The following is a 15,253-nucleotide window of genomic DNA, read 5'->3' as shown; positions in this document are numbered from 1 at the left end:
GTTGTGTTCCTTTTACCTTGGTTGTTGTAATAATAATACTATAGTAAATCATAATCAGTTAAAAAAAATATAATTATTATTATTATTATTTATTTATTATTATTATTACTTACTTATCCTTGCTTTTTGAAAAACTATGAGAAGCACGTAAATGATATTGAAGTCCAGGTCTACTTGAATAACGTTGTACACAAGTCTTGTCCATACAAACATAACCTGATTCTCCTTTATGATGTTGTCGATAATGAGCTTCAGTTTCTGTACGTGTATTTCCTTGATGATGGCAACATGGACAACGTGTAGGAGGATAAGTTTGTTCCATTAATTGATTGATCAATGCTGCAGTATTGCTATGAGTTGCTTGCCCAGTAGCATCCAATTGACTATTTAGATCTGGTCTCCTCCTGGATCTATATAAATATAATATAAAAATAAAAAAATAAAAATAAAACCATAAATAAACATATTATATAATTTTTTTTTCTAATCGATAAAATCAATAATACGTGTTTCTTACTTTTTTTGGTCTGATTTCATGGTATAAAGAATGATCTTTTCAGTTGTTTTCTTTTTCAATAATAATAATAATATTAATAATAATAAAAAGAAGAAAAAAACAAATGAAAAGGAAAAAAGAGAGAAAGAAAAAAAAAACTGAGAGAAAAAGGGGTCGTTCCTTCTTTTTTTTTTTTTTTTTTTGTACACCATCGGTATCTCAAAACAACTGTATCATTTTGGTAAGACATGTTTTTGGAGATTGAGTACAAAAGAAGATCATATCACCTATATGTACTTGCAAACTATTTTAAGTTGATCATCCTTAATATATATATATATAGTCGAATAAATAAATTAAGCGGTAAATCTTCTTTCTTTCTTTTTTTTTGACATTATGATCCGTTTTTATAAAATATGTTAAGAATGTTTCCAATGAATAAACCAATTAATCTGGTTGTAGATGATGAATTTTTTTTTTTTTTTTTTTGATTCAAATGATTTTTTATTAAAGCGGGTTAGGAATTTTTTGTTTTTTGGGTTTTTGGGTTTTTTCTTTTTTTGTAAGAAAAAAAAAATCTACTGTAAAGAATAATAAGAATAAAGATATGTAAAGTATAAATAATAAGATATAATAAAGTAAAATAAATGATAATAAAGAGAACCAGAATATAAACCAAGTGACAAAATAGGACATCAAACAAGTACTAATCTATAAGCATACGTGTATCAAAGTTAAAAAAAAAAAAGGTCAACACGTTCTACATTTTCCTTCATATTCATCCATCCATTTATCATTACATGTTTGGTTTTTTTTTTTTTTCTCTACAACAACAATAATAATATTAATATTAATAATAAAGAATGAATAATCTTGATGTCCATATTTTTCTATTTCAACTTACACTAGGAATCAAGAACTGAATTCAAAACACCATTGGATTTGATCCGGTCATCCACGTCAGTGTTTTGTAATTGTAAAGCAGAAGTAGGTGTTATCAGGTCAGGTAGAGGAGGAGCAACTGGAAGACCATTCGTATTAGTGAAAGCAACAGTAGCGGCAGCAGCGACTGTAGCAGGATCCATCATTTCTAATCCAGGCGAATCTGAAGTATCCATTAGTAACAAATCTGAATCTTTTTGTAGAACGCTACTGATGTTGGAAGAGGTGGCCAGACCGTCAACTGAGGATGTAGATGATATTGTTGGTAACACAACACCAGTAGGCGTAGAGGAAGATGGTTGATGCGGTTGTTGTTGATGATGATGATGTTGTTGTTGTTGATGTTGTAGTTGTTGTTGTTGATGTTGTTGTTGTTGAAGATGATGTTGTTGTTGCTGTTGTAAAGATCGAGGTGGATTGCCACAACGATCCTTTCCATAATTGATTCTGAATCGTTTGTATTCTTCCTTTGTCCGTATCCCTTCAATAGCACGCATAGCAGCAGCAATACTTGTAAAGTTGACAAAAGCACAGTTCTTTTCCTTGAGAGTGTTGACCAATTCAATATCCCCATACTCAGAAAAATCTTGCTTAAGTTTTTCTTCCGTCATGCTATCATCCATATTCCCAAGGTATACATTGCGAGAGCCACCATTTTGTACAGCTTGAATGACAGCTCCTGGTAAACTGGAAGGTTTGCCCCAACCAATCTTGAGTCGTCGACTTTTGATAACAATACCATGATAACTTGCTTGAGTATAAAAATGAAGGGCCAAAACAGGATCCACAAACGCAATAAACGCAATATGTTTGTCCACCATGTATCTAATTTGACTAAGTATACCTCCTCGAATGACATTACATATTTCTTCACATGTTGTATCTGGATGAATGTTGCCTAAATATATTGTACGATTTGCCACACCAGTTAAGCCATTCCCACCATTGTTTGTCGGATGAGGATGATAAATAGTCATATCTCCATGTACAGATGTTAAAGCTGGTATGAGTGTTGCTGTTTGATTAGGATGAATTTGAAGATGAGGATGATGAGATGATGGTGTAGATGTTCTTGTTGATGATTGTTGTAACGGAGGTACAGTTGTTGATGGACGATGAGCTGGAATACCTGTTATAGACGTCACTGTTGGAATTGTTTGAGTTGTCGATGATGAAGCAGGTGGTGGTGGTGGTGGTGGTGGCGGTGCAGTTGCTACTGCTCCAGGATAGGTTTCCATAGTGGTGCCGAGATAAGGATCATATGCGATTGTAGGTGAATAACGAACTTGATATGTATGTTGAACATGAATAGGTTGATGATGTGATGAATGAGAATGATAATGGTGAGGTGGTGGGTAAGGTGAGGACGAAACAGTAGGAATGGTGGAGGTGCCTGTATATAAAGCAGTTGGTGTTGAGATGGCTGGATGAGATTGTACAGTGTTGATAATTTGGCAACACCGATCCTTTCCGTAGTAGACCCGACGATTTTGCCATTCCCCTTCAGTTGGTAAGCTGGTAACACATTTGATAGCATTGGCAATAGACAAAAAATGGACAAAGGCGATATTCTTTTCACGAATCAGTCGGACATGTTCAACAGTACCAAAGCGTTTCAAATCTTCACGAATCACATCTTCATTCACAGTTTCATCTAAAGAACCCAAAAATACATTTCGACTGGCACCATTTTGTAAAGCAAGACGAATATTGGTAGGTAAAGTACTTGGTTTTCCCCATCCAATTTTGAGTTCTACGCCATTGATATTAAAAGGACGACTTGAGAATTCATGACAAAAATGAGCAGCAGCAGTAGCATCAACAAAAGTGAGAAAGATACAGTTCTTTTCTGGTAAAGGACGTACAATTTCGATAACACCAGAACGTACTTGATCCAAGATATCTGAAACTTGAGTATCAGGTGCCATATTTCCTAAATAAACGGTACGCATAGTTGGATGAGTGGCATGTTGAGATTGAGGTGATGATAAAGGAAGTGTGGATGGATTAGAATAATGTTGAGGATGAGTTGAATATGCAGCTGTAACGGATGGTGACGGTGAACCAAGATTACTATGTATGAATGGTGGAGAAGGTAAAATAGCAGATTGATGATGTGGACCGTTGTTATATTGATTGTATGTTGAAGAAGAATATATAGTATTGTTATTCTGAACACCAGGAACAGGAGTATTATTAACCATCATATGAGTAGAAGAGTTGTATTGTCCATACATATCGCCACTTACATAAAAAAAAAAAAAAAAAAAAAAAGTTAGCGTGTCGTTAATAGAATATATAGATATTCAATGTACATACGTATAAGAGTTGGATAATCTTGTGTTTTTCAAAGCTTCAACATCAGGAGACTTGATGATAGGAGAGGTGACTGAAAGAGTAGGGTGTTCTGTTGGTGTCATGGTCTAAAGGTAACGAGTGGCAAGGGGATAGGGACTTCCTACAATCAGAAAAAAAAAAAAAGGAAGGTTAAATAGAGTAATTATTCATTTTGGTTTTGTTTTGTTTTTGTTTTTTCTTTTCAATCATTACCTACTAGATGAAAAGGATGAAGTATAAGAAAAGAGAGCAAGTCAATAAAAAAGGAACTATATGAATAACAAAAGACTTACAGATGAAAGGACCAAGAAGAAGAAAAAGAAGAAGAGGATAGGAAGGGAGGATTTGAAGCCTGAGTCAACAATAACAACAAAATAGAGTTTTGATATAGGATTATATCTTTTTAAATATAACTTTTTTGAATATATATTGTACAATAGAAAAGAAAGAGAAAGAAAAAAAAAAAAAAAAAAAAAAGATGGAGAACCCCAATTTTGAGTCGTATTTTAATCAAACACCGATTCATAATAAAAATGAATTCTCGCCCTTCTTAATAATTTAACCGTGATCCATTATTATGCTCTTAATAAAAAACTAAAGATGATCTCTTACAAGTAGTCTTTTAATTTTATTTTATGAATTCTATATTCTATATGCTATTTTATGACATATAATGATTGGATCATTGATTTGATTTAATAGAATAATCATCATTATTTGATTGGAGGAAAAAAAAAAACAATATAAAAGACACGTTTTTATCTTCTCTTTCTTTCTTCTACAAAATCAAAAAAAAAAAAAATCATTTGCTCTTTTTGGCTGCTTCCTTCTTGGTGTCTTCTTCTTTCCGTTCACCTGATCACACGCGACAGAATATTGATTCCTGCTTCTCCCATTTTCCTCGTTTCCGTGCGTTCTTCCTTGTTGTTTGGATCTTTTTTTTTTTTTTTGGTAAGTGCACATATACAAATAATATTTAGTTGATCATCACACTAAATGATTTTCCATTTCTTCTTTTCAAAAACCGGAATGTGAATTACGTAGATCCAATAAATTTGAGCCAATTTTTTATTCTCACTTTTATTAAATGATGTTTTTCATAAAGTACATTATTTTATTGAATGAGATATAACTAGGAATCTAAATAATTCATATTTGATTGACATCCATTACATGATCCTTTCCATTCACTTCCATCTTCATATACTTCTTTTTTCCAGATTGGACACCGGGCTTTCAATTCATCAATCAGATATTGTGTTGCATGGATAGCATCACCACGATGTACTGAACTAGTCGCTACTACAACGCTTGTATATCCTACTGGTACAATTCCTGTTCTATGATATATCGCAATATGTTGTATTTGCCACCGTTGTCGTGATTCATTAACAATGGAGTTTAATACTTTGTATGTCATTCCTTCATATGCTTGATATTCTAACTGTATAACACGTTTTCCTATCAAACAATAATAATAAAAGATCATATAATATGCATATAACGAATAGTACTCTCTTCTACTTCTTCTTCTTCTCCTTCTTTTACCTTGAAAAGTATTTCGTGTAGTACCTGAAAAAGTACTTATAGCTCCAGCTCCATCATCTTGAACTTGCTGAGTAATAAAATCCAAACTTGGTATAGGTTCTTCAGTAATGTTAATGATAGTTCGATTCATCCAAAAGAAATAGTATTTGTTGACCAATAATGAGGAATAGTAAGAAACAAACATATAAGAGAAACAAATATTGAGTTGCCCTGACGGAGAATGACTAGCCAATTACCGGAAATGGAAAATACGGTCACAATGAATCATCTTTTTTTTTGGAAATAAAAAAAAAAAAACAGGTCATCCCTTTTTTCTTTCTTTCCTTTTTTCAAAAAAGAAAAAAAAAATCCAAATGGCTTCAATAATTGCTCAAGCAACTGAAAAGCTATCTATTGTAGAAAGTATGTATCAACTTTATCCTCTTTTTCATTTGAATACTTATCTCATATACTTTTTTTTGGTATGTAATTCATTAATAATCTCATTCTTTTTTTTTTTAATAGCTGTATATGTGGACGAAGTGGCTGGGTCAGACGAAGGTACCGGCACTGAAACGTCTCCTATGAAAACTCCTTTAAAGGCTCTCGAAAAACATGGTGAAAACATCAAGATTGTTATTAAAAAAGATGAAGAAGGCTATAAAGATATCTCTGGAGCCGCACTCAAGAAGGCCAAAAAGTCTTTATTAGAACATCAACGCAAACTCAAAAAGCAAGAAGAACAAAAACAAAAACTGGAAGAAGAACTCAAAAAGAAACATGAAGAAGAAGCCAAGGCTTTAGAACGTGCCAAATCAATTGTCTTGACTCAAGATACTTCTTTACCCAAGGCTGAAAAGGTAAACACAAACAAAAAAAGAAAAATGTAGATCAGAAATAAGATATTTATTCTCATACAATTGTTTCCTTTTTTAAAAAAAAAAAAAAAAGATTAAAATTCGTCAAAGTACTGATTCTCGAGGAAAACGTGTCAAGGTTTCTGGTTGGGTTCATCGTCTTCGTGTACAAGGCAAAGATATGATGTTTGTAATTCTTCGTGATGGTTCTGGTTTCTTGCAATGTGTCCTTACTGGTGAATTGGTAAAGGAGAATAATAATAATAATAAAAAAAAAGAAGGATATTTATTAATTAATCTTTATTTATTCTATATAGTGTCACACTTTTGATGCCATTACTTTAACTACTGAATCAACTATTACTGTTTATGGTGTGATCAATGCTCTTCCTGAAGGCAAAAAAGCACCTGATAACCATGAATTGGTGGTGGATTATTGGGAATTGGTTGGTAAGGCTCCTGATGGTGATGAAGCTTTCAACAGCAAGGTAACTACCGATGCTGATCCCTCCTATTTACTGGATAACCGACACTTGGTGCTCCGTGGTGAAACTTCTGCTGCTGTTTTCAAGGCACGTGCTGAAGTGATCAAAGCTTTCCGTGCTCATTATGAATCTCGTGGTTATACTGAAGTTACTCCCCCTTGTATGGTACAAACTCAAGTAGAAGGCGGAGCAACACTTTTTGAATTCAACTACTATGGTGAAACTGTAAGTTAAGGGGGGAGAAAGGAAAGAAGAAATAAGGGATAAAGAAAAAAAAAAAAAAAGAGGGAGATATATTCTGATTTTACTTAATAATCATATACTAATATTATTATTATTATTATTATTATTATTATTATTATTTGTTATTTGTTTTTATTCATGTGTGCACGGATGGATATATATATTATAGGCTTACTTGACTCAATCATCTCAACTTTATCTTGAAACTTGTCTTCCATCTCTCGGTGATGTATTCTCTCTTGCTGAATCTTATCGTGCAGAAAAATCACATACTCGTCGTCACTTGTCTGAATATTCTCACTTGGAAGCTGAAATGGCCTTTTTAACTTTTGAAGATATGTTGGACAACATTGAAGATTTGGTGTGTGATGTTATCGATCGTGTCATGGCCCATGAACCTACTCGCAAATTGATTGAACAACTTAACCCTACTTTCCAACCTCCTGCTAGACCCTTTTTGCGTATGAACTATGCCGATGCTATCAAATACCTCAAGGACAATGATATCAAAAAAGAAGATGGTTCTTACTATCAATATGGTGAAGATATTCCTGAAGCTCCTGAACGTGCTATGACCGATAAAATCAACCGTCCTATTTTGTTATGTCGTTTCCCTGCTAACATCAAAGCATTCTATATGCAAAAATGTAGTGATGATCCATCAGTCACCGAAAGTGTAGATGTTTTGATGCCTAACGTTGGTGAAATTGTTGGTGGTAGTATGAGAATGAACGATATGGTAAATGAAAAAAAAAAAGAATAGGGAAGGAAAAAATTGTACTTACTTTCTCTCTCTCTTTGTATTAATGTGGTAGAACGAATTGTTAGAAGCCTATAAGAGGGAAGGTATTGACCCCAGCCCTTACTACTGGTATACCGATCAACGTAAATATGGTACTTGTCCTCATGGTGGCTATGGTCTTGGAGTTGAACGATTCCTTGCTTGGTTACTCAACAGACATACTGTACGTGATTGTTCTCTTTATCCTCGATTCACTGGCAGATGTACTCCTTAGATTAGATGATAGATTACTGTCGCCTCTTAGTTTTACCTTTTTTTTTTTTTTTTTTTTGCATCTCGAATAAAAAAAAGAAATTATATTATCATATTACATTTCTGGATAGGTATAAATTAACGTTTAGATTTTTTTTTTTTTTTTTGGAGTTGACAGGTTGGATTATATGAACATTGTTGACATGGATACCCCAATGCCAAGAAAAAAAAAAAAAAAGGATGTAGTAGAGGACCTAGTGCAATGACCACTCTTTTTGTTAATAAGAAAAATATAATACAACGCACTTTTCAAACGCTCCTTACCAGTTAATTACATTCATATATATCCAAATATATAACAAAAGAAGGCTACATATCTACATTTGTCTACATTTACATATAACTCCTCGCTTGCCATCGACTCGTGTTGTCTCCTTGATATAAGGTTACTTCTCTTTTTTTTTTATTATTATTACGTAAACCAATAGATAATGATCAAAAAAATGAACCTAGAATTTAAAAGGTATACGCATGAAGAAGCATACAGAGCACATACTTATACATATGGAATAAAGGTGATTATAGTAATCATCAAGTGACAATATACATAAAGTAATGTCGACGATGTTTATGATTGATGTTCGCGAAAAGAAGAAAGATCCCTTTTCTCTCCTCTTTTTTTTTTTCTTGTTATTATCGTAAATTGTCATTATAGACATCATCAAAAAAAAAAAAAAAAAAAAAAAAAAAAAAAAAACTATCCATCTATAAAGAATCTTGTATAAAGCATCACCACCATCATCTTTGTCATCATCATCAGCAGCGGCAATAGCATCAGTATCACACAAAAATGTACCTTTTTTTTATATCTCTACATGGAAAATTAAAATAGAGAACCCTGCATTGAAATTGAAAAAAAAAAGGTTATTTTCAATTGATTTTCCTTAATCCATCACAAGCCCATTTAATTTAATCAACCCGGGGAGTGGATTGAGGATATGATGATATTTTAGCTGTAGTCGTTACCTAAAGAAGGAAGGATTGGTGCAAGTAGTAAACACTTCATCCAAACAATCATCATCACAGTTTTTTCTTTCCTCCCTCCATCCCCCCTTCTTTTTCTTTTTTTTTCCAAAATAAGCGACACATCCACACACATACATAATGGTTAAGAAAAAGAAAAAGGCGGGATAAATGAAGGATATCTCTCTCTCTCTCTTTTTTTTTTCTTTATTTATCCTTCTTTGACACTCATGAATATAAAATATCAGATGATAATCTACCATTCATTTTCTGTTATTATCTGTTTTTTTAGAAAAAAAAAAAAAAAAAAGAAAAGAAAAGAAAAGAAAAAAATATAAGAGTATGAAACATTCATTGGGAGTTAAATGATGGGTCATATGAATCAATAGGATTTTATACTATTTTTCTCCCGGAAAGGAATAAAGAATAGATAAAATGCACTGATAAGTTGGATGATTGACTGTTCCCAAAAATCAAAAGAAATAATTAAAGCCGGGATCTTTATTAAACTAAAAAAGGAAATTCAGGGTCTCGTTTCTTTATGGGTGGTAGTGATCTAGGGGCTAGGGAGGAGGGAGCACAAAAAAAAAAAAAGAGGAGTGCTTTTTTAGTTTTTACAATTGTCGTCGTAAGGAGAGAAAGGGGGGAGAAAGAGGAAAAAAAAAAAGTGGGAAAAAATTGACTTGTAGAAAAAGGTAAGGATTGGCAATCGGTAGTTCAGTATAAAAAATGATCTTTACGCCGCTTTGGCAGACCTGCTTTTTTCTGACACAGCATAAAAAAAAAATCCTTATAAAAGAGGGAATTCAAAAAAAATTTTTTTGATCTTTCACTTTTTTTTCCCTTCTTTCTTTCTCTTTCTTTCATATTTATTATTTTTATTATTATTATTATTTTCTTTACTTTTCTATTCATTTATTCCTTATTGTTTCCTATCATTACCTTTCTCATTCATTGTATTGATACAAACTGTCATTCTTCCGTCTTTTTTTTTTTTTTTTTTTTTTTTTATGATGCAACGAAAAACAAACTCCTCTGTGCAACGAAGGTACAAATGTACTATGTGCTCCAAAGCATTCTTTCGATTGGAACATAGAACTCGACATATCCGAACTCATACTGGTGAAAAGCCTCATTCTTGTACTTACCCTGGTTGTGGAAAAAGGTTTTCAAGATCGGATGAACTCACAAGACATTCACGTACACATACATCAACAGGATCACGTCGTTATGAAAGAAAGGATATTTTATTTCGAAGACCTCCTCATACTCCTTTATCACCACCTTCAGAAGGCATTGCGCGTCGTCAACATTATCATTACCAACAACAACAACAACAACAACAACAACAAGCAACTATTCCTTTACCACCTAGTCCAGCGTTATCTACCTGTACCTCTACAGATTACTCCTTCAACACACCATCTCCAGCAAACGATATTCTTCGTCTGACTCCTCGAACGTCAGTATCTCCTTTATTTGGTTCATGTCATTCCACCTATCGCTCTTCTAATCAAGGAAACAAACCTCAGCCAGTGGAATGTAACATTACTTATCCTCCCTTGTCTTCCTCTACTTCGTCTTCCTCTACTTCGTCGTCAATATCTTCTTCTTCTTCTTGCTCCTCGAATTATCATATAACAAACAAAACAATAGAATCAATCCCGACTACTCCAACTACTCCGTTTTCCACTGGTCCTACACATACTTTAGCTTCACCATCAGCATCACCCTCCATGAAAACTCAAGATTATTATCATCAACGTCCTACTTTACCTTCCATTCATTCATTACTTCTCTATTAGTTCTTATATATATATATATATATATATTTACACATGCTTATATTCTTATTCCTTTTGTGAAACTTCATTATGTTTATCGGTGTATCATAGTTTTCTATTGTTTGATTCTTCTATTTTCTTTTTTTTTTTATTTTATTGATCAGTTTAGTTCATATCTTTTATACCTTTCTATATTCTTATTCAATCGTTTATTTTCGAATATCATCATTATCATTTTCATCATCTTCATCATCTTCTATTTTACTTATATACTAATAAAGCAAATTATCTTAAAAATAGATTATCTCATAGTGCTTCCGTTGTCTTATACTTTTTTTTTTTTATGTTGGAGAAAGAGGAGTATGCAAGGAAATAGCAAGTAAAGGACCCTTATTTTCAACCTAGAATAAAGTCCCTCGTGTTTTCTATCTTTTCTATCAATAAGCGACCTTCACATGACTGATATTTTTTTTTTGTTTTATAAAAGATAAATGCATATGCGTATGTAATAGTAGAGCAGTAATGTTGCAAACAATAGTCATATAAAAAAAAAGGTAGGTAAATGATACGCTTGGTTGTTTGTTTTCTTCTTTTTTTTTTTCTTTTTCATCAACATCAACCACATGTTTGTTTTCCCTCTTTTTGATAACGAGATTCAATTCATCTACTTCCTCTCACCCCTTTCTCTTTCTTTATTTCCCAAAAAAAAAAAGGTAATGCTAGTGCATTGTTTGATTTCCCTCTAATTCTCCTCATGATCACTCCCTCCTTCCCCTTTTCTCCTCATCCATTTACTCGAATCTGACAGAAATGTTTTTTTTTTCTCTGATTCAACACATTAAAAAAAAAAAAAAGGTTGAGTCGATCCATCATGGTGCACGAGCACATACTATTTCTCATCACTTCACGTCTTTTACATGCCTATATCCATCTCATTTACATAAAAGAAAAAAAGAATATGAACAAATATTGTAATTAATAATATAAATGAGACTATCAAGTACCATTGTATCGGTTCCTCTCTTTTAGAATATCAGAAGGAAACTTTACCAACAAGAACTCAATGACAATACTCCAGTGATCGTGGCGGTGGTTAAAATAAACTTCGAAAGATGGGGATGATGGAACGATATATAGTATACATGTATGTCTATGTTGTCTGAGAAAAAAAAGAAGGATGCTACCTTTTTTTTTTTTTTTTTTTTTTTTTTTTTTTTTTTTTGTGATAGGGAGGTGATGATTAAAGCGTGAGGATGATATATTAAGTTCGATCTTGTAAAAAAAAAAACAAAACAAAATTGAACCTTGTTGTAATCACTTTTTTTAAGGGTGAAAGCGGTAAATTATTGATTGGGGTAAGCACTTGATCATTGTTCATGGAACACCATAACAGAATGAGAATGATTTATTTTCAATTGTTACAACAAGAAATGATAATAATCATAATAATAATAATAACACATAACAACTTGTCGTGTTTCAACAAAAAAAAAAAAAAACGCTTCTTACTGTTGTCTATTTTAATTATCATCATTCGTCATCCAATCGGCTATCATCCATTATACCATCAAACATCATTACATAGACAAGAATACATATATGTTGCTATAGTTATGATTTTCTTGGAAGATCTTTTCCTCTCTCTCTCTCTCTCCTATTTCGCTCCACATCTCAGGGAAGAAAGTTCTCCTTTACTTTCAACCAAAAAAAAAAAAAAAAAAAAAACCATTCATCCTTGTCAAGGCATCTCATTAAAAGTCAGTTGAGGTATGCAAAAGAACGATTCCTCTTTATCATGAATGATCATCACATGACTAATCATATAGGATTGTTACGATGAACAGAAAGATATGAAGATCAAGAACTAGAAACGAGATGTCGCACATCATTATGTGTTTTCTTATTATCAAGCCATCTGCTTTTGATGACAATAAGAAAAAAGAAATCATTTTATCATGATGGAAATGAAATATCTTAGTTGAGAACATTCAAAAGCAATCTACTAAACCCCAGGTTTTTTTTTTTTTTTTTTTTTTTTGCTGAACGACACCTACCTACCCCCCTCGCAAGAAAAGGAGTGATGAACACAACAGTAATAACAGTAATAACAATAAACGAAAAGATTCCTTTCGGGAAAAAGGATAATTTACGGGCAGGATCTTCCGTTCAGAGTTTTCTTTTTTTTCTTTTTTTGATAGAGAAAAAGGGGGAAATGATAGACCAGGAAAATAATAAAAAAAAAAGGGGGGGATCGATCATATATTAATATCGTACATCCTCGATCTTAAAGGGAAAAAAAGATACATTGACATAAAGTAGGCATAAGCATACAACCATAATAATAAGAAGAAGAAGAAAAAGGAGAAGAAAAAAAAAAGAAATCAAGAGAAATCCTGATGATATCAAGTTCATCTTGTTTCTTTATACAGTATTATTTTTATTATTTTCTTTATTTTTTGGAAACTGTCAACAATCCATGCTATCGGTCGAAATGTGCAAATATCGTTGTATCCTTGAAAGCAGGTTTTCTTCTTTAATTGTGGAGAAATGAACTTAAAAAAAAAAGTTCATTCCCCTGAGTCTTTTTTTTTTTCCTTAAAACTGCTTATTATGTTGATTACTAGAAAAGGAAATGATCTAGCGGGAACAATAATATCACAAGATGATTTGAAAATGTGCTTCTACATTATCATCCCCTAAAAGAAAGGTACAATAAAAAAAAAAAACTGAACAAATTTTGCTGGTCAAACCCCAATATCCAAGTCATCCATTCATATCATCCGTTCCATCAGAAAAAACGTTCCAGAAGCAAAAAAAAAAAAAAAAAAAAGTCAAACACCCAAAAAAAATCTTTTTATTGATATATATATATATAATACGAGAATCACATAGCGGATAAACTTGAACTAACATTGTTACAAACGATCAATCACTGCTTGTAATTCAGCTTCACTATAAATTCTAAAATTGTCCTTAACAGTCACCGATGCCAACTGCACATTTGACTTGTTCAATTTTTCTTCCATCACCGATTTCAATACTGTCAATGAGAGTGTTTCTGCTTCTTCAAGAGTAATAGACTAAAGAAAACAAAAAGATTGGTTACTTGATTCAATTCAATCGTCCTTTTTTTTTTTTTTTTTTTTTTTTTTTTTTTTTTTTTAGTTAGTGTACCTTGTGATACTCCTTTTGCAATTCAGTTTGAGCGCCTTCAGATCCTGATCCAATAGCCTTGGCTTGATATTTCATGAACGTACCTGATGGATCAGCATGGAACCTAAATAATCAAGTAAAAATCAAAATAGTCATCAATATTATGTTTCCTTTTCTCTGGTTTTCTTCATCATCCTACATACAATTGAGGTCCTTTTTCATCTACACCAGCAATGAGTAAGGCAACACCAAATGGTCGACTCTACAAGATAAAGGAAAAAAAAAAAGAAGAAGATGATTTAGCATTTTCAGGACATATTTCCAACCAACTTTATTTTTTTTTTTCATTTACCATGATAGATTCTTCACCTTCTGCACCTTCACCAAAACGTAATGCTAAATCACATACGCTTTGCGTCACACTTTCCACTTTGAGAGATTCATTGTAAGCAAAACGATGATTCTATCCATATATAAGAAGAAGGAAAAAAAAGTTAGATTAGATATTCATTCAATATAATCAAAGATATGTTTATAAAGATTTCTTTTTTGAAAAAGTTCATCCTTACCTGGGCAGCCACACGAGCATGTTCAATCATAGTACGAGCATCAGCCGTCATTCCACTAACAGCACAACCCAAATTGACATCGATTTCCATAATCTTTTCGATAGAACTTGCCTCCAGTAATTTTGATGATACTCGTTTTTCAACGGCAAGAATAACACCTTCTGAAGTTTGAATACCAATAGCAGTGGTACCGAGCTAATAAAATAAATAAACAAAAAAGAAAGAGATGAAAAGAAAAAAAAAAGAACAAAGTAAGTATAAGAAGTATAATGTTTCCACCATGATATACAAAACAGTACCTTGATGGCTTCGATAGCATATTCAACTTGGAAGAGACGACCTTCTGGGGAAAAAGTATTGACACCACGATCGTATTCAGAACGAGTTAAAAACATGACAATGATCTGCTTTGAAAAGGATATAAATGGGTTACGTTAAAAGAAAAAGTTAAAAAAAAAAAAAAAAAGGAAGACGAAAAAACAAGCAGACGTAATTCTCAGCTATAAAAAAAAAAAAGACGCGTACACTGACATCGCCCTATAAAATCAAGCCAATCAGAATGCTTTAACACAACAAAGACTAGAAACGATGATATCCTTTGTTATAAAGAATGTCAATAACAAAATGGTATATTCCTTTTTCTTTTATTGGATAAATGTAGAAAATAAGCTAAACTAAATAACTCTATTTCTAACATCGACAAGCAATCATCATCACACAGTATACTTTTATAAATTCCACAGTAATTTTTTTTTTTTTTTTACCTTGAATCAAAAAAGTCCATTTCATACATAGTCATATTTCGAATCTATATATACATATGTCGTTCCTCGTATAGTACTT

General features: G+C 32.4%; 6 protein-coding genes across 6 annotated transcripts; 2 read left to right on the top strand and 4 right to left on the bottom strand.

Moving 5' to 3' along the window:
• Positions 1-91: 91 nt before the first annotated feature.
• On the bottom strand, positions 92-653 carry BX664DRAFT_156829 (uncharacterized protein). The gene is made up of 2 exons (XM_051539918.1): positions 518-653; positions 92-410 (listed from the first exon to the last, which is right to left on the bottom strand). The coding sequence occupies exons 1-2, from the start codon at positions 535-537 to the stop codon at positions 110-112; spliced, it is 321 nt and encodes a 106-aa protein (XP_051399055.1). The 5' UTR covers positions 538-653; the 3' UTR covers positions 92-109.
• Positions 654-1,842: 1,189 nt separating this feature from the next.
• Positions 1,843-3,393, bottom strand: BX664DRAFT_251033 (uncharacterized protein; the record flags this gene model as incomplete). The annotated part of the gene is made up of 2 exons (XM_051540295.1): positions 1,843-2,509; positions 2,900-3,393. Coding segments are annotated over 2 exons (1,161 nt in total), but the record flags the coding sequence as incomplete, so codon positions are not given.
• A 1,432-nt stretch (positions 3,394-4,825) lies between these two features.
• Positions 4,826-5,493, bottom strand: BX664DRAFT_335683 (Molybdopterin biosynthesis MoaE). The gene is made up of 2 exons (XM_051545950.1): positions 5,324-5,493; positions 4,826-5,236 (listed from the first exon to the last, which is right to left on the bottom strand). Exons 1-2 carry the CDS (start codon positions 5,451-5,453, stop codon positions 4,908-4,910), a joined length of 459 nt encoding a protein of 152 aa, XP_051399053.1. The 5' UTR covers positions 5,454-5,493; the 3' UTR covers positions 4,826-4,907.
• Positions 5,494-5,664: 171 nt separating this feature from the next.
• BX664DRAFT_335680 (uncharacterized protein) lies at positions 5,665-7,960 on the top strand. Its single transcript, XM_051545949.1, has 6 exons — positions 5,665-5,725; positions 5,828-6,162; positions 6,254-6,403; positions 6,477-6,869; positions 7,057-7,626; positions 7,703-7,960. The coding sequence occupies exons 1-6, from the start codon at positions 5,677-5,679 to the stop codon at positions 7,901-7,903; spliced, it is 1,698 nt and encodes a 565-aa protein (XP_051399052.1). The 5' UTR covers positions 5,665-5,676; the 3' UTR covers positions 7,904-7,960.
• A 1,945-nt stretch (positions 7,961-9,905) lies between these two features.
• On the top strand, positions 9,906-10,815 carry BX664DRAFT_335679 (uncharacterized protein). The gene has a single exon (XM_051545948.1). It carries the CDS (start codon positions 9,915-9,917, stop codon positions 10,707-10,709), a length of 795 nt encoding a protein of 264 aa, XP_051399051.1. The 5' UTR covers positions 9,906-9,914; the 3' UTR covers positions 10,710-10,815.
• Positions 10,816-13,507: 2,692 nt separating this feature from the next.
• On the bottom strand, positions 13,508-14,869 carry BX664DRAFT_335677 (nucleophile aminohydrolase). Its single transcript, XM_051545947.1, has 6 exons — positions 14,710-14,869; positions 14,411-14,605; positions 14,194-14,304; positions 14,045-14,103; positions 13,863-13,965; positions 13,508-13,768 (listed from the first exon to the last, which is right to left on the bottom strand). The coding sequence occupies exons 1-6, from the start codon at positions 14,803-14,805 to the stop codon at positions 13,604-13,606; spliced, it is 729 nt and encodes a 242-aa protein (XP_051399050.1). The 5' UTR covers positions 14,806-14,869; the 3' UTR covers positions 13,508-13,603.
• Between the last annotated feature and the right edge of the window lie 384 nt (positions 14,870-15,253).

Source organism: Halteromyces radiatus, assembly GCF_025201355.1.
Source record: "Halteromyces radiatus strain CBS 162.75 chromosome Unknown BX664scaffold_5, whole genome shotgun sequence".
NCBI lineage: Eukaryota > Fungi > Mucoromycota > Mucoromycetes > Mucorales > Cunninghamellaceae > Halteromyces > Halteromyces radiatus.
Note: the sequence above shows the minus strand (reverse complement) of the source record. Positions and strands in the feature narration are given on the sequence as shown.

Bases quoted from the DNA above. Each gene is read 5' to 3' on its own strand.
- BX664DRAFT_156829 (XM_051539918.1), bottom strand. From the start codon at position 537: ATGAAATCAGACCAAAAAAA. The intron at 411-517 runs GTAAGAAACACG...ATATTTATATAG, and splicing joins ATGAAATCAGACCAAAAAAA to ATCCAGGAGGAGACCAGATC.
- BX664DRAFT_335683 (XM_051545950.1), bottom strand. From the start codon at position 5,453: ATGAATCGAACTATCATTAACATTACTGAAGAACCTATACCAAGTTTG. The intron at 5,237-5,323 runs GTAAAAGAAGGA...ATTGTTTGATAG, and splicing joins TACACGAAATACTTTTCAAG to GAAAACGTGTTATACAGTTA.
- BX664DRAFT_335680 (XM_051545949.1), top strand. From the start codon at position 5,677: ATGGCTTCAATAATTGCTCAAGCAACTGAAAAGCTATCTATTGTAGAA. The intron at 5,726-5,827 runs GTATGTATCAAC...TTTTTTTAATAG, and splicing joins AAAGCTATCTATTGTAGAAA to CTGTATATGTGGACGAAGTG. The intron at 6,870-7,056 runs GTAAGTTAAGGG...TATATATTATAG, and splicing joins TCAACTACTATGGTGAAACT to GCTTACTTGACTCAATCATC.
- BX664DRAFT_335679 (XM_051545948.1), top strand. From the start codon at position 9,915: ATGATGCAACGAAAAACAAACTCCTCTGTGCAACGAAGGTACAAATGT.
- BX664DRAFT_335677 (XM_051545947.1), bottom strand. From the start codon at position 14,805: ATGTTTTTAACTCGTTCTGAATACGATCGTGGTGTCAATACTTTTTCC. The intron at 14,305-14,410 runs GTAAGGATGAAC...ATATATGGATAG, and splicing joins ATGCTCGTGTGGCTGCCCAG to AATCATCGTTTTGCTTACAA. The intron at 13,769-13,862 runs GTACACTAACTA...TGTTTTCTTTAG, and splicing joins TGCAAAAGGAGTATCACAAG to TCTATTACTCTTGAAGAAGC.